Genomic DNA, 19,129 nt, shown 5'->3' on the forward strand with positions numbered 1-19,129 from the left:
CAAATAACACAATTTATAAATTCATAGGAGGTAAATTTAATACTGTTTTTATGAAGCAAATTCACTAAAATTCTTATTTACAAAATTGCCTGGGTAAATTAAATTTCTGTATTTAATCATTTAAATTTTGAACTGAAAGATCTTTGACTTTGTAAAAATCAGTTTAAACCTTAATCACTAGCCAATCACACTTTTGTTCTCTTCTAACATCTTCCCTGAGTCTTATTCACATGGATATATTAGAATCCAGACTGAAAAATAACAATAATAATTTAACTAGGCAGTTAGGCAAGCCTCTCCATGTCCATAAAGAGGACAGCAACAGTAGACTAGTGTGAAGATATTAAACACATGAAATGTAGGTGGCTGGGTGGCTCAGTTGTTAAGTGTTTGCCTTTGGCTCAGGTGATGATCCCAGGGTCCTAGGATGGAGCCCTGCATCGGGCTCCCTACTTGGTGGGAAGCCTGCTTCTCCCTCTTCCACTCCCCCTGCTTGTGTTCCCTCTCTCACTGTGTCTCTCTCTGTCAAATAAATAAAATCTTTAAGAAAAAATAAAATAAATAAAAACATGAATGGGACAACTTCACTGACCTAATACGTTAGTTTATGTTGATGTATAAGGCTACCCCGATTTTTTTTATTGTTTTAATTTCTTTTCAGTGTACCAGAATTCATTGTTTATGTATACCCTGATTTTCAATGTCATTTCTTAAGGAAAGGACTGCCAGAAGACTGGAAGATAATAAAACAACACAATGACCAATAAAAACAACACAATGACCAATTGGCTGAACTTTTCTTTACCTGTCTGTTTTGATGGTAAGTACATCTGTAGTCTTGCAGTATCGCTCTCCCACAAGTTTAATGAGTTTCTTCTTTGCATGATCATCTAAATTCAAACTGGAAAGTTTAACCTTAAAAATACAAGAAAAAGTTATTTGAAAAGAATTATTTCAGATACTTTGTTTAGTGAAAAGAAAACCCCAAAACCCAGTATCAATATCATTTAATGTTAAACTAACCAAAAAGAAACTTTTGCAACCTGTACTGTTGTCTATGTAGAGTTAGCAAACGGCATGCATTATGAAGCCTGATCTTACTCATGGGGGAAAAAAAAAAGGAGGAGGAGGAAACTGTTTTGAGTTGAAAGTTCTGGGCATTAGCACCTTTCCTGTCAAAACCAATAAGTCTCTTAAATAAATGATATTACAGCTTATGAGTAGCACTAAGAATTAAACTCAATTAGTATTAGTAAAGCTGGAATATAAGAATACTGGGATAAAACAAAAATGCTTTAAGATATTTCCACCATGCAATTATGAGACTTTTATCATTGCAACTTGCTTAGGGGTATTTATTTTAAAAGGTACAGGTATCTCATGGAAGATGGTATAGAGCATTCATGAAGGATCAAGACATTTAAAATTCAGCTCGACATTTCTCAAAATGTTAATACTAGTCCCAGAGGCTGTTAAGTAGAATTATTTCTCGGGGCGCCTGGGTGGCTCAGTGGGTTAAAGCCTCTGCCTTCTGCTCAGGTCATGATCCCAGGGTCCTGGGATCGAGCCCCACATTGGGCTCTCTGCTCAGCAGGGAGCCTGCTTCTGCCTGCCTCTCTGCCTACTTGTGTTCTCTGGCTGTTAAATAAATAAATAAAATATTAAAAAAAAAAGAATTATTTCTCTAAAAAGGGTATTTTTGTTGAATATATTCAGATAATACAGAGTTAAACTGGGTTCTTTATAGAAGGACTTCTTAGAAGTGGTAATATGCTAATGAGCATTCTGAAATTTCAAGACGCAGGGTTCTTATGTAACAATTTCCAGATTTATCTGACCTCATATTCTATTTTTCAAGGGACAGTTCATGGAATTAGTCTTCCTTAAAACATATTTTGGGAAACACTGGACTACATGAACAGTTTTTAATTTGGAGAGAATTATGGCATGGACTGAAGGTATCTAAAAGAAAACTAGACTTGACATAGAAAAATAGGTTAGATATTAGAATACAGTTAAGTAAGGTAAGCCACACACTGTTTTTCCATGGACGGCATTAAGAATAAGAAAAATCCGGCTCCATAGCTCAGGGGTTAGAGCACTGGTCTTGTAAGAATAAGAAAAATCCATAACTATATGAAGAGAAAAAAAGGCTCAATAAGATTTTATAATCACATCTACTTCTCGTTAGCTTCAATAACCCTGCACTTCCCTCAAGCCTTTATAGCAGAAGAGCTTATTTATTTTTCCATTTTTCCCACTAGCCTGCAAACTCTCCAGGGTAAGAACGGTATCAGTCCCATTTTTGGTGATGGCCTAGCACTTAAAGAACATATGACATGTATTTGTTGAATGAACACATTAATGAAAAAAAGAAAGGATACATGTTTTTTTTAAGCACTGTGAATTTTTATTTGAACTAAGAAAATATAGGAAATAAATAAATAAAAATATACTTTTAAAGAATAAATGCAGGAAAAACATTGACTATTAAATATCAACCTAACAGAATGGTCCTATGTGCAGGCAGTGCAAATTACCACAGTCCCCTGGAAAGAATACGTATCAACAACCAGTTTATCAGCTTGAGGTATAAGAAATATAATTCTGATTATTAACGATAAGAATTACTTAAAAGGAAATAGTGAAATGAATGTACCCCTAATTATTAACATACTTGTACATATGCATGCATACAGATACAGTACAAAGAATAGTTTTTACGTTAGAATAAGAGAATGGAATGATTTTTTTCCTTTTAAAACTCCCTTCAATGTAATCATTTTCAACAATAAATTTAAAAATTTACAATTTAAAAAATTTAAGTGTTCTAGCTTTTTATGTAAGAAGTAGTAAAAAAAAAAAATGGCACCAATGCTGATTATTGTAACTGCTTTAAAACTAACATTCACATTAACACTTTGAATGTTCAAAAATTATACAGCGTTTATGCCAGAAACTCCAAATATTTTAGAGCCATATGGTACACTCACGCCACCTGCTAGCACTCAAAGGCACTGCAAAATTGTAGTCATTAAACTAGATGAACAGTCTGACTCTGAAATTGAGCAGCAATCATTACCATTCTTTTTCCAAAATTCCAAAGAATGCTTGGACTTTTCTTTTGCTACATTTTAAAGCATCAATACTGTATTAACATTATCCCCCAAAACAACACTGACATTTCAAATCATAGGAGATCATGGTTTTATGTATATACTTTCAAATGCCCATATTTAAGAGTTACATAAATTGAGAAATAAACCTAATTGTGTGAAGTACCTTCTCTATTTAGAAGCACAGTACGTCAGTTAAAGAACTATAGTTATATACAAAAGACAAGACCTGGGTTTGATTTCTAGATTTGCAACTTTATTTGCTAAGTGACCTTAAATCACTTGATCTTACTGTTTCCTCATTTACAAAACAAAGTACTCACAGGATTTTTGTCAGAAATAAATGAGAATAAATAGAAGAAAGCCATTTTTAAAGAAAAGTCCTACACAAATATTGTTTTTAATTCAGCACTACCTTTATGACTATCAAGAAAAATATGATACCATCTTTCTTTCTCTGAATTTAAAAATTTGAGTATCTTTTTTTTTTTAAAAGATTTTATTTATTTATTTGACAGAGTGAGCGAGATCACAAGTAGGCAGAGAAGCAGGCAGAGGGAGGGGGGAAGCAAGCTCCCCACTGAGCAGAGAGCCCGATGCGGGACCCGATCCCAGGACCCTGAGATCATGACCTAAGCCGAAGGCAAAGGCTTTAACCACTGAGCCACCAGTGGCCTCGAGTATCTCTTAATATAGTACTTTATACTATTTGACTGGCTTCACAATATTACTTTAAATCATGCCAGGCGACACCTGGTTAAATATCTGACTCTTGATTTTGGTCATGATCTTGGGGTTGTGAGATCAAGCCCCACACTGGGCTCTGCACTGGGCAAGAAGACTGCATGGGATTCTCTCTCCCTCCCTCCCTATACCCCCGAAGAGAACTCAGGTTCTCTCTCATGTTCTCCCCCCCCAAAATAAATAAAATAAAAAAATAAGTCACACAGGAATGCACATGCTTTAGTCCCACTGTTTTACCTACTTTTACCCTTGAAATGATACCATTCAGGACACCACCACTGAGCTTCAACTGTCAGTGGGTAGAGTGAAAAGAGTCCGAGAAGGGCAGATGTGAGTTAGGAAAAGAACACAAAGAAGTGATGAAGGTTTCACATGGTGGTATAAGACAAAAAGAAGACAGGAGGCCCCTGGGTGGCTCAGTGGGTTGGGCCTCTGCTTTTGGCTCAGGTCATGATCTCAGGGTCCTGGGACCAAGCCCCACTTTGGGCTCTCCACTCAGCGGGGAGCCTGCTTCCCCTTTTCTCTCTGCCTGCCTCTCTGCCTACTTGTGATCTCTCTATCTCTCTGTCAAATAAATAAATAAATAAAATCTTTAAAAAAATTTTTTTAAAAAAAGGAGACAAAAGTGGATGGCGGCCTCATAGGTAAGTGGTATCTTGTGGGATACTTCAAATAATGCAGTCGGATTATTTTTATGTAAAATAAAATAAACAAACAGAACAAGTAGGGAACCGGATGTCTATTCTGGTACTGAAGATTAAGGCCCACAAAAAGTAAGGCAAAATTCTAGATTTCCTGATTCTGAGTTCAGAGATTTTTTAAATCACTTAACATGGAGCTTGACAACAGCTGGTTGTTATTATCATCATTATTATTAAAAAGAGGCAACATTTACTAAATTATTAAAAATATATCAGGTATTAATTACCCCTAGGTACTTTTTAAAAAAATTTTTAAAAACATTTTTAGGTAATCTCTATACCCAACATGGGGCTCAAACTCACATCCCTGAGATCCAGAGTCACATGCTCCTCTGACTGAACCAGCCAGGCGCCTTACTCCTTAGGCAATTTATATTAACCTGTGGAATGTTGGCCAAGCATAATTTTAAGGTTTCCCCCCCTTTATCTAGATTTTCTAAAATTTATACAGTAAACATGTATTGTCTTTTGTGATTTTAATATTTTCAATTTCTCCAAACATATAAATATAATGCTATGATATTTAAACTATTCTAGGGGGGAAAAAAAGGCTGACGAGCTTTGTAAATTTATTTCATAAAGAAGGCACAATCCTGATACCAAAACCTTTCAAAGAAAGAAAATTACAAATCAAACATGGATGTACCTCTAATAGTATTTCTAGAAATTAAAGTTTATCTACTTGTTACCTTATAGTGAAAAAATGGTTGCGAGACTGTCAACATATTTTTGCAGTCCACATGGAATTTTCTTTTTCATTTTTTTTTTAAGATTTTATTTGACAGAGATCACAAGTAGGCAGAGAAGCAGGCAGAGAGAGAGGGGGAAGCAGGCTCCCCGCTGAGCAGAGCCCGATATGGGGCTCGAACCCAGGACCCTGGCATCATGACCTGAGCCAAAGGCAGAGGCTTTAACCCACTGAGCCACCCACGAGCCCTTTCTTTTTCATTTTTTAAAAAGATTTTATTTATTTGTCAAAGAGACAAAGAGAGAAGGGGAGGGAGGGAGAGAGAGAGCACACATGAGCAGGGGAGGGGTAGAGGGAGAAGCAGGCTCCCAGCTGAGCAAGGAGCCCAAAGTAGGTCTTGATCCCAGAACCCTGTGATCATGACCCTGGCCAAAGGTAGCCGCTTAACTGTCTGAGCCACTTAGGCACCCCAAACATGGACTGTTCTGATTTAAAATAAAAACTACATGGAGTACAAAATCTCATTTTTTGAGTGTAAAAAAAAAAAAAAAAAAAGGAGTCTCCACCTTTGCTATGATATGACGAAATGGCACTTTACTGGTGAGGTTTTCCTCCCCAAAATACATACCAGTCTAAGCATGAGAAGAAAATCAAACAAATCTAAAATGAAGTACATTCCACAAAATACATAACTAGTACTTCTCAAAACTGTCAAGGTCACTAAAAACAAGTAAATTCTGAGAAACCACCACAGTCAAGAGGTGCCTAAAGAAATCTGAATAGGGGCACCTGGGTGGCTCAGTCTGTTAAGCATCTGCCTTTGGCTCAGAGCATGATCCTAGGGTCCTGAGACAGAGCCTGGTGTCAACAGGGCTTCCTGCTCAGCGGCAAGCCTGCCTCTCCCTCTCCCATGCCCTCCAACTCATGTTCTGTCTCATGAGTGCTGTTTCTCAAATAAAGAAATAAAATCTTTAAAAAGAAAATCTGAATAAAGTATGAACTTTAATTAATAATGTATCAATATTGGCTCGTTGTAATAAATGTACCACAATAGTAAAAATGTTAACAACATAAGAAATTTGGTGTGAAATATAGGAGGATTCTGTGAACTATCCTTGAAAGTTTTCCATAAATCTAATTTTTTTTTAGTTAAAAACAAAAAAACAAAAAACAAAAACCCATCAGGTAACTGCTCTGTGACTGCTGTGTGAGAAAGCTATGCCATGTGGATCAAGACTCTTACCGGAGAAAACAGTGATTTCAAATACTAACTTGGAAGTTACTACAGCAAGACACTTGGAACTGCAATAGTATGTGACATGCTCTGATGGGTAGGAGCAGGGATTTAATGTTTCTCCAAGCAACAAACGATCCTAAAGAAAATGCTAACAGAGCAGATCCATAGGAAGGCAAAAGAATGATGTACTATGAAATAATCAGGGTTCAGAACACTTCAGTAAGTGTAAATACAACCATATAATTCATTACTACATTAATTCGAAGGAGATCATTTCAAAAATGCTATAGGACTAGGACACATCGTTAACCTAATAGAGGCGATTATCTCAAACTGAATACCAGTGTATACTTAGAAGCTAAAAGCCAGAGGCACATCCATTGTATAGAACAGCATAAAGGACTACATAAACATTATTTTAGAAGTTTCACCTAATGAAAAAGACAAAAAGAAAAGATAAAAACAAGGTATAGATATTTAAAAAGGAGAATTAAAACCACTCTTATTTATCACTCATTTCCTAAGAAATCTCTGAAAGAGTAAACAAAAAGCCCAAATATTCAGATTTTGGTCTCTTATTATATATAAGTGTTCAGCCTCAAACACTCTCTTAGCATAGAAAAGACCCTGATTTACGTTATTCTATGTAGCCATTAATAATATATTAAAGAGGGGCATTTGGCTGGCTCACTCAGTAGAGGATGTGAGGTTTTGAGTTCAAGCCCCACCTTGGGTATGGAGATAACTTAAAAATAAAATAAAAAAATAATATTAAAGAGTGATAACTTTGTATGCTAACAGATGGTAACTGCACTTATCATAGTGAGTATTTTGTAATGTATATAATCATCACTAGCTTGTACACCTGGTATTAATATAATAATGTATGTCAACTATACTTCAATAAAAAAATTAAAGAATGTTTAATAACCTTGGAAAAATTTTAATTCACATTGTTTTTTTTTTTTTTTTTTTAAAGATTTTATTTATTTATTTGTCAGAGAGAGAGCGAGAGCAAGCACAGGCAGACAGAGTGGAAGGCAGAGTCAGAGGGAGAAGCAGGCTCCCTGCGGAGCAAGGAGCACGATGTGGGACTCGATCCCAGGACGCCGGGACCACGACCTGAGCCGAAGGCAGCTGCTCAACCAACTGAGCCACCCAGGCGTCCCAATTCACATTGTTAAATAAAAAAGAGCAGATAACTAATCAAATATAGTATCATCCTATTAACATACACAAAGGTTGACTATATATATACTAAAATGAATTCCAGTAGTCAAGGTTATTTATAAGTAGTAGAATTAGAGGCAATTTTATTTAATACTTTAAAATTTTCACTGTTTTCCAAATTTTCTACAGTATCATTTTTCTATATACAAAATGTTATTTTGAATTAATGTATTATAATAATTCTTATTTTTAGAAAAATATTCCTTACCCTTAAGGTTACTACTCGTGCTTTGGGGTTTCGGATAGATGGTCCTGCTGAAACATAATCAGTTGTGTCCACTTCAATGGGAAAATGCTTCTCACATTTTTCATCACTGTCCAGAGCAGCTGGCCACTCAGTGCAGAAATCTGAGAATTAAGAAAAATAATCTCAAGTATAGTTTCGCCAAGTACATTCTCGTTGCAATGTGCGCTACCAGACCAAATCACTGAGGGAGATGACTCTCGAGCTACATGGAATGAAAGAGCAGACTCTCTTCTGCACCTCACAAACACATCATCATCCTTCACCCCTTTTCTTCTCAGATGAATCCTCGTTAGGGAATGTGATTAAATGAAAGACTCAGATAACTTGGGTTTGGTGAGGAGCAGTAAGCTTGGTTAAAAGGAAGCTATGACTTGATAGAAGCTTATTATAGCTTGGCACATACCCAGTTATGGGGCACTTTAATCCCCCCTCACTCACCAACTAAAAGCAAACAGTTCATAGTGCTCAGAGTGTTAATTATTTTTGAGAAAAGCAACAGTTAATAGTAATTCATTCCCAAATGAAAGTTACTAAAGTTCTGAGGGGAACTGAAAAAGGCTCTGAAAGAGCTCTTAGAAGAGAGATATGGTCTCCATTCTCTCAGAAACTGAGCTGAATAGGGCCTCAAACTGAACAGGTACAGTCTAGGGCATTACTAAGTAGATCCTTACAGTAACTCATGTTTCCTCTAGGTGACTTCTGTGCCAATGAAGCTAAATGGAAAAAGGAACAGACTTGTCCTCAGATTCAGGCAACACAACTAGCCTAAAGGGGAGATGGGACTGGCTGTGAGAAGTGGGCCACAATGGGAAGTTTCAAGCACTGTGACAAAAATGTGGTGCACCGTCTATCTCCACAGCACAGATCTCCACAGCACATACAAACTCAGGCCTTCAGTGGAGGGGTGGGGAATAGGGGAGAGGGGGCTGAAAAGAAAAAGAGCTCCTGGCATGTCCTACAGCTATCTGTATTGAGGGACTCCGTAAGAAGGTAGCTGATTTCATTTTGCCCTATTCCTATAAATTTAGTGAGGTAGAGGGCTCTCAGCTTGAGATGTACTTCTGGCACTATCAGCCTCCCCTCCATGGAAATTTCACTGCATTCTAAGAATCTTCATTCATTCGAAGAATACCTAAAAGTAATTGGTTTCTTAGGTCAAACCTATTAAATCTCAGGGGGTCTGTGCTTTCTCCAAAAAGCATGACTGCAGGAGAGGCTGGTCACAAGCACAGGCATATGTGGAAACCCTTCCACGTGACGATTTAAGGGACAGTGAAAGGTACTTTGTCAATAACATTTCCTATAGTTAACAATTTTCTTTTTTTTTTTTTTTTTAAGATTTTATTTATTTATTTGACAGACAGAGATCACAAGTAGGCAGAGAGGCAGGCAGAGAGAGAGGAAGGGAAGCAGGCTCCCTGCTGAGCAGAGAGCCCGATGTGGGGCTCGATCCCAGAACCGTGGATCATGACCTGAGCCGAAGGCAGAGGCTTTACCCTAGTTAACAATTTTCTTATAGTAGGTACTATATTTAGCTCCCTTTATAGGCTTTAATACCAGTCAGCAAAATGCCACAAAGACTCTCCAAGATTTATAACTAAATATATGGTAACAAATTAAGTATAGCTCACACCATTCCCTGAACACCCTGCTTAAGAGAGCAATACTCACACACTTGAGGGGAAAGAAGTAGCTCCACAATTCTGACATTTAAATAAAATGGAAAGAGCATGATTACTGAAGTTAAATTTTATTCCCATCATGGAACAATTCCAATATCCTGCACTCTAAGATGCCACACTGCCAAGCACTTTATAAGAGACTAGTTTGGAGAATTTTATGAGTTCTTGGGTTTGTACTGACTCTTTTATTTTTTATAACTTTGAATAAGTCATTTCAATAACCAGATGATAATTACAACTTTTAAATTACCGGATTATATGTCTAAAAAATACACCCAACTGGAAAGTACATAATAGAACCCTATTCATCTGATAGGTAGAGCAATAGACTAGACTTCGAAAGACCTTGGTTTTTACTTAACTTCTACCACTGATTATTAAAGTTTGGGTAAATTACCTAACTTTCCTGTGCTTCAGATTTTCCACTTGCAAGTTAGATATAAAATCTGAACTGACCTACTTTAAAAGAAAATTGAGAAGAAATATTTTAAAAGCTTTTGAGTTATTTGGAAGATACAAGCTAAATCTAGAAGCTGGCAAAAGTGTAAAGACAAAATCAAAGAAAGATTAAACACTTAAACACTTAAAATATAATGCAACTTTTCTGAATGTGCTATATGAAAACCATTCATTTAAGAATTATGAAGTATTTTAGAAGTACCTCATTAAAAAACCCATTTCTAGATTATAAATGCACATTCCAAAATAATGTTTAAAAAGGAAAAAAATGAGATTTATCACAGTGCAGAACATTCCTTAACTGGCTTCACAAAGGATCAAAAAGTGCTACATGGTTTGTGCCAAACAAGGAACAAATCTGGAATAATGATCAGTGACAGTCTATCACTAGGCACCAATATAAACAGAAACATACTAAAAGGATAGAAATGCATTCTACTATCCCAAAAAGACCACATCCATGAAAGAAGATAGGAGAAACTGTTCTTCCTTCATGTAAGAGTAAAGTCATTCTTCCTACTTTTTGACTTCTTTATTTCTTCCTTACATTTCTCAATAAAAGGCCCTTCCAAAAGCTCAAATTACATCATAATCATGATCACTATACTATTTCTCCTTCCAGCATTATCACGTTACCTGCGAAGAGCTTTTGCATTTCATTTCTTTTCTGAAAAGCCTTAACAAGTGTACTGAGCATTTATATATCTCCTTTTTAATTAGCATGAAGAATTCATTCAAAGGTACTAACTCTTGAATTAAACTACACAACCAATCACTAACAGCTGTGAACCTAAAACAATTCTAATGTCCTTCTGTATGTAGTCCAATGCAAATGAGATGAGAAATTGAGTCTATGTATATATGAAAACATGCATAAAACTATGAAAAAAAAATTCTTTGCCTCTACCTCCTTGCATGTGGGAAGGAAAAAGAATAAGTGAGTTAGGGCTATCTGGGTGGTGCAGTCAGTTAAGCCGACTCTTGGTTTGGTTCAGGTCACGATCTCAAGATCATGAGACTGAGTCCCCTGTGAGGCTCTGTACTCAGCAAGGAGTCTGCTTCACATTCTTTTCTTTTCTTTTTTTTTTTTTTAAAGATTATTTATTTATTTATTTATTTGACAGACAGAGATCACAAGTAGGCAGAGAGGAGGAAGCAGGCTCCCTGCTGAGCAGAGAGCCCAATGTGGGGCTCAATCCCAGGACCCTGGGATCATGACCTGAGCCAAAGGCAGAGGCTTTAACCTACTGAGCCACCCAGGTGACCCTCTGCTTCAGATTCTCTTTCCCTCTTCCTCTCTCCCTCCCCTCTGCATGCTCTCTCTGCCAATATCTAGGAATCAATAAATATTGTTCAAATTCAATAAATTTAGAACTGGCAATATAGTCATGGTCTGGTGATTACTTCCATTTTACGTATGTATAATGAAAAATATATACTAACATAACTATACATATATAAAATATACAGAGAAAGAATATATAATAAATACTGTATAGAAAGAGACTATATTGGGCACCTGGGTGGCTCAGTGGGTTAAGCCTCTGCCTTCAGCTGGGGTCACGATCTCAGGGTCCTGGGATCGAGCCCCATATTGGCTCTCTGCTCAGCGGGGAGCCTGCTTTCTCCTCTCTCTTTGCCTGCCTCTCTGCCTATGATCTCTCTGTCAAATACATACATACATACATACATACATACATAAATATGAGACTATGTGGAAAAAATAAGCAAATATACTCTCAGCAAGTAATTATCAGACCTAAACAATGACTAAAAGAGAACACTTCTAAAATGAGGGGCTGAGGGGAAGGGAGAAATAAAAGACTACTGCTTTTCATCATCAGTTTTTCTGCTACTTGATGTTACCACATCTATGTATCACTATGAAGTTCTTATTTTAAATAGTTTCTTCAAGATAACTCTCTGCAAAGTATCCCATTACTGACTCTATAACTATTGACTTGGCATCTTTCTACATTATCTTCAGTTTGGATTATACTGACTTCTATCTATAGGCAACACTCTGCAATATTTTCTTCCATCACTTTATGTATGTGCTATCTATAATGCAACAATTAAGTCCCTAGTCTACCTGAACAAGGACTACAATTTCCGGTTCTATTTATTATTCATAGCCACTTGAAGAGTAGTCTGCAAAAAAAAAGAAAAAAAAAAAAAAGGAACTTGCAGATTTGACATCTTAACAATTCACTGAAAACTTGAAAATTTTTCTAAAAAAAGGAGAAACTAGCAATGAATATAAGACAATTTAATACAATAAAAATGAAGTTTTGTTCTTCCATTTTTATTGAGATATAGTTGACATAAAACATTGTGTAAGTTTAAGGTACACGATATATTGACTAGATGCACTTAATATATGTTGCAACATGATTACATTCACAACACTAACACAGTGTCACGTAATTACCATTTCTTCTTGTGTTAAGAATATTTATGATCTGCTCTCAGCAAATTCCAGGTAGAGAACACAGTATTAATAACTATAATCACTATTCTGTATGTTAGATTCCCAGAACTTATCATAAAACTGGAAGTTTGTATTCTTTGACCAACATCTCCCTCCCCCACGTAGCCCCTACTCTTCTGAGTTCAGCCTTCTCAAATTTCACATGTAAGTGAAATAATAATCCAATTGTTTTTCTCTGTCTTATTTCATTTAGTACAATGCCCTCAAGGCCATCTATGTTGTGACAGATGGCAGGATGTCCTTCCTTCTCATAACTAAATAATATCAAACACACACCCCACTTTTTTTTTTAAGGTTTTAATTTATTTATTTGACAGACTGAGAGAGGGAACACAAGCAGAGGAAGTGGGGGAGGGAGAAGCAGGCTTCCCACTGAGCAAGGAGCCCAATGCAGTGCTCAGTCCCAAGACCCTAAGACCATAACCTGAGCTGAAGGCAGACGCTTAATGACTGAGCTACCCAGGCACTCCCCACTTAGGTTGTTTCCATTTTTTGTTGTGGTAAATAATGCTGCAGTGAACAGAAGAGTACAGATATCTCTTCAATACCATGTTTCCTTTTCTTTTGGAAAAAAAAAAAAATATATATATATATACACACACACACACACACACACACACATATACACATTCACACACACATACATATATATATCCAGAAGTGTGATTGCTGGATCACATGGGAGTTCTAATTTTTTTTTTTTTTTTGAAGATTTTATTTATTTATTTATTTGACAGACAGAGATCACAAGCAGGCAGAGAGGCAGGCAGAGAGAGAGAGGAGGAAGCAGGCTCCCTGCTGAGCAGAGAGCCTGATGCGGGACTCGATCCCAGGACCCTGAGATCATGACCTGAGCCCAAGGCACGGCTTAACCCTCTGAGCCACCCAGGCGCCCGGGAATTCTAATTTTTTAAGGGACCTACATACTATATTCCATACTGGCTATATCAATTTACATCCCTAGCCATTAGTACAATAGGGTTTCCCTTTTTTCCACACCTTCACCAACATTTGGTATCCCTTGCCTTCTGGGTGGTAACTATTTCTAGCAGGTGAGAGGCAACAGCTCCTTGTGGCTTCGATTTGCACTAATCTTTCCACAATTAGTTATACTGAGCATCTTTTCACTTGTCCACTGATGATTTGTATGTCTTCCTTGGAAAGACATCTATTCAGGTTCTCTGCCCATTTTTTAATCAAATTATTTGGGATATTTTGGTGTTGAGTTGTGTAAGTTTTTTATATATTTTATATAACCCTTATTAGATATATCACTTGCAAACACCTTCTCCCATTCAGTAGGTTGCCTTTTCATTTTGTTGATGGTTTCCTTCATTGCGCAAAAGCTTTTTATTTTGGTGGTCTCAAAAGTTTATTTCTGCTTTTATTTCCCTTTCCAAAGAGACATATCAAGAAAAATAGTGCTAAGATCAATGTCGAAGAAATGCCCATGTTTTCCTTAAGCAGTTTTATGATTTCAGGTCCACATTTATGACTAATCCATTCTGAGTTTATTTTTGTGTGTGACTTAAGCCAGTGGTCCAGTTTCATTCTTTTGCATACAGCTGTCCCATTTTCCCAGCATCATTTATTAGAGACTGTCTTTTCCCCATTGCATATTCTTGCCTCCTTTGTCACAGCTGAATTTACCATATAAGCATGGGCTTATATGGACTCTCTATCGCATTCCATTGATCTATATGTCTACTTTTGTCCTGATATCATACTGTTTTGATTACTGTAGCTTATTGTATATCCTGAAATCTGAGACTGTGTTATCTTCACCTTTGGTCTTGCTCAAGACTCTTGGTTATTCAGGGACTTTTGTGGGTCCATACAAATTTTAGGATGCTTCTTTCTAGTTCTGTGAAAAATGCTGTTGGTATTTTATAGGGATTATATTCAATCTGTACTTTGTTTTGGGTAGTATGAACACTTTAACAATATTAATTCTTCCAATCCTCTATTTATTTTTAAATTGAGTTGTCTGGGATTTTTTATCATTGAGTTGTATGAATTCTTTATATATTTTGGATATTAACCTCTGACCCGAAGTTTGCAAATATTTTCTCCCATTCTGTAGACTGCCCTTTCCTTTTGTCAATGGTTTTCTTTGCTGTGCTACAGCTTTATAGTTTGGTATAGTCCCACCTGTTTATTTTTGCTTTTGTTGCCTTTGCTATTGGTATCGAATCCAAAAATCATTGCCAAAACTCACGTCAAAGAGCTTACTGCCTATGTTTTCTTCTAATTTTGTTTTGTTAATGTGATACATCATTCTGACTGATTTTTATGTTGGACCATACTTGCATTCCTGAAATAAATACCATTTGATCTGACATGATCCTTTTAATGTACTGTTGAATTTGATTAAGTAATATTTTGTTGAAGACTTTCTGGGTTTTTCTTGTAATAGAGTTCTAGTTTTATACCACTGTGATCAGAAAGGGTGCCTGATAGGACTTCAGTATTTTAAAATTTGTTGAGACTTGTCTTTTGGTCTAACATATGATCTGTTCTGGAGCATGTTTCATATGTGCTTGAGAAGAATCTGTATTCTGCTTCTTTTGGATGCAACGTTCAGTAAACATCTGCTAAACCCATCCAGTCTAACATATAGTTTATATTCAGTGTTTCCTTACTGATTTTCTGACTGATCCATTTATTGTTGGAAATGGTATATTGAAGTCTCCTATTGCTATACTGCCATCTGTTTCTCCCTTCAGTTCTGTTAATATGTGCTTTATATACTTAGGTATTCCTATCTTAGGTGCATAAACTAAGATGCGTAAATTTAGGTGCATAAACAAATGTTATATCTTCTTGATGAACTGACCCCTTTATCATTAGAAATGAAATTTTTATGTTCAAAGTTATTGTTAAGTTCATATACTGAAACAATCACTTACCTTTAAGAGCTTCACAGTGCTTTTTAATTGCTACAGGAGTTAAATGCAGAAAATTGGGGATCTAAAATAGAGAAATTTAAAGGATAAATTCACCTACTACCTCAAAAACATAAAATAAAAATTTCATAAAACTAAATCCTAAGCACAACAAACCTTGTAATAAATAAAATCTAGTTTTTACAATATTAATTCTATGTCACATGTGTTATGAATTCAATAAATGAATTCTGGGAAATATAGATTCATGATGTATCTTATGATGACTGGCCGTTGTGGGGGGAAAAAATGCTGTTCTTATAGTACTCTTCCTGCCAAAAATCTACAGGTACACATATTTTAGTTATAAAACTAAAAGCACTCAAGGACACAGATTATTGTTTAATCATCTTAATTTCCCTGGAATACAAAAAGACATACAAATTATTCAAGGTTCTACAGTCTTAACACTTTGGTTAACATCCTTCTAGACATCTCTTTAAAAAACAGATACATGTATATGACTTTACATAAATGGATTCATACTGTTCTAGAAACTGCTTTTTTTTTTTTTGTCTATGTTTTTTTTTTCCCCCAAGGGAAAACCATTTTATAAACATATATTTTTATCCCCAGGGGTACAGGTCTGTGAATCACCAGGTTTACATACTTCACAGCACTCACCAAAGCACATACCCTCCCCAATGTCCATAGTCCCACCCCCTTCTCCCAAACCCCCTCCCCCCAGCAACCCTCAGTAGAAACTGCTTTTTAAAGATTTACTTATTTGAGACAGAGAGAACGTGCACATGTGTGCACACAGCTGGGAGGGGCAGAGGGAGAGGGAGAAGAATCTCAAGCCGACTCCGCATTGAGTGCGAAGCCCAATGTGGGGCTCGATCACACGACCTTGAAATCATGACCTCACCCAAAATCAGGAGTCACTCAACCACTGTGCTATCCAAACACCCCTAAACTAAGTTCCCTTCTTTCATTTAAAGAAATGATCAATTTCTTCAATGTTTGTTTTCTTTTATCCCTTGAAACATTCAGATTTCCAAATTTCATTTACCCCTCTCTAGCAGCAGTCAACTCCTTCTCCATATTACCATCTCATTTTTTAACCACCATCTTTTAGCAATTTATTTTTTGTTTTTCGGTTTTTCAATACTAAACATATATATATGCGATGCATATAAAAGTAGCATATAAAAGTAGCATACATATGCTAAGTGAAGTACGTCAGAAAAAGAAAATACCATATGATTTCACTTACATGTGGAATCTAAAAACATAATGAACAAAAAGCCGAAACAGACCCTTAAATTCAGAGAACAAACTGGTGGCTGGAGGGGAAGGGACATGGAGGGATGGGAGAAATGGGTGAAGAGGAGTGGGAGATAAAGGCTTCCAGTTATGGAGTAAGTAAATCATAGGGACAAAAGGTAGAGCATAGAAAATATAGTCAATGATATTGTAATAGGGCTGTATGGTGACAGATGCTAGCTACATTTGTAGTGAGCACCGTATAGCACAAAAACTTGTGAAACCACTACGTTGTATACCTGAAACTAATGTAAAATTGTGTGTTAACTATACTTCCAATTAAAAAAAAGAAGAAAAAGATTCTCATAGAGTGGAAAACACAGTTTATGACAATTTTACCGTATATAACATGAACCATCTAAGATATGCCTTCTCAGGCAAAACATATTCATATTTTCTTTAAAAAGGTTATAGTTCATGGCACCTGGGTGGCTCAGTTGGTTAAGTGTGTGTGTTCGGCTCAGGTCATCCTGGGATTGAGCCCTGCATTGGGCTCCCTGCTCAGTGGGGAGTCTTCTTTTCCTTCTGCTCCTCCCCTCCCCCTGCTCATGCTCCCTCTATCTTGCAAAAATAAATAAATAAAATCTTCAAAAAAAAGCTTATAGTTCATAAATCATTATAGATGCTACCAACTGAAGCATTGAATATGACATATTTTGCTTCACGAAATAAAGAAGTTGAAGAACTATAACAATATTAAATGATATTCTACTTTTCTGGGCAGAAAGTTTTAGAATCTCTTTAAAAGTAGATTTCAAGGTGCCTGGGTGGCTCCATGGGTTAAGCCGCTGCCGTCGGCTCGGCTCATGATCTCAGGGTTCTGGGATTGAACTCTGCATTGGGCTCTCTGCTCGGTGGAGAGCCTGCTTTCCCCTTTGTCTCTGCCTGCCTCTCTGCCTACTTGTGCTCTCTCTCTCTGTGTCAAAAATAAATAAAAATCTTTAAAAGTAGATTTCAGGGACACCTCAGTGGCTCAGCTGTTTAGGCGCCTGTGTTCAGCTAAGGTCATGATCCCCGTGATCAAGCCCTGCACCCTCTGCCTCTTGCCCCGTTGGTGTTCTCTTGTGTGCATGGTTCCTCACCCTCTCTCTCTCAAATAAATAAATAAAATCTTACAAAAAAAAAAAAAAAGTAAATTTCAGTCACAATTCTCAATCTCAAATTAGGTCATTTCATTTTTCTGAGTTCCATTTGAAAGATATAGGTAGAAAAAATACAATAGAAAAGAAAAAGCCAGAAAGGAAGCCATAGGATCAACTGGTTATATTCTTAAATGCTCAGGACTCTTTGAGTCTTCTCTACCATGGACAATCAGAATGTATCATCCATTATTACCTGAAAAAAAGTTTAAACTAAAATACAATACCTGCTGCTACATACTGAACCCTCAAGTACAAGGCAGGGTAGGAGTGGGAAGAGGACCAGCATTTCTTTAGAAATAATTCTTAGCCAATGAATCAGCAATTGACCTTACCTTTAATAGTTCTAGATTTCCCTCCTTTGCCATGGGCACCCCCCTTTTTACTGGATAGCCCATTCGAATGGGAAGAGGTACAGCAGAAGGTTTAAATGGTGCTGCAACAGGATAAACACTAGGCCAATCTTGGTCAACAGTCATTTTCTCTGTCCTAGGAGGTAGTGCCTATAGAACATAAAATGGTTTAGTATTTTAAATATGAATATGATCTTTAATTTTAAAGCAAAAAACCTACAAAAAAGAAACACAAGCAGAATTGCAACTGATGTAAAATCTGACCTCTCATAAAGCTGCTGCTATTCAAATGAAAAACACCAAATCTACCTAATATTTTTGCACTGTTTCTGCAAAGCTTCTGGTAAGGATCTTCTTTAATAGCACACTTCCTTCACTAAAAATTTCTGTGGATTTAGACTTTTAGCAAATTTTTTACATTTTGTTGAAGAGTAACAATGTATTTTGAAATACAGATCTTCCTCAACTTATGATGGGTTTATTGGACACTCAGTGTTTAAGTTGAAAACACCATAAGTTAAAAACGCTTTTAATACACCTAACCTACCAAACAGCATACCTTAGCCTAGCCTGCCTTAAATGTGCTCAGAACACTTACATTAGCTTACATTTGAGCAAAATCTTCTAAAACAAAGCCTATTTTATAATAAAGTGTTGAATATGTCATATAATTTATTGAATACTGTACTGAAAGTTACAAAAAAAAAAAAAAAGAATAGTTATAAGGTACAGACTGGTTGTTAAGTATATTGGTTATTTATCCTCATGACTCTGTGGCTATACCTAACTGACACTGCCCAGCATCGCACAAGCTCATACCGCATAATGCTA

At 36.4% G+C, this 19,129-nt stretch overlaps 1 protein-coding gene across 3 annotated transcripts in view; it reads right to left on the bottom strand.

Annotated features, from left to right (window-relative positions):
• Positions 1–19,129, bottom strand: part of LOC309868561 (small ribosomal subunit protein mS35-like) — a 44,642-nt gene that overhangs the window by 20,211 nt on the left and 5,302 nt on the right. For all 3 annotated transcript variants that reach the window (XM_082738559.1, XM_082738557.1, XM_082738558.1), the window contains exons 3-6: positions 18,281–18,448; positions 15,505–15,565; positions 7,925–8,064; positions 806–915 (exon numbers count right to left, since the gene is read on the bottom strand). In XM_082738559.1, the coding sequence (XP_082594685.1) occupies positions 806–915; positions 7,925–8,064; positions 15,505–15,565; positions 18,281–18,448 (479 nt within the window). The remainder of the gene's footprint in view (positions 1–805; positions 916–7,924; positions 8,065–15,504; positions 15,566–18,280; positions 18,449–19,129) is intronic.

The sequence above is a fragment of the Mustela nivalis genome, assembly GCF_964662115.1.
Source record: "Mustela nivalis genome assembly, chromosome: 7".
Lineage (NCBI taxonomy): Eukaryota > Metazoa > Chordata > Mammalia > Carnivora > Mustelidae > Mustela > Mustela nivalis.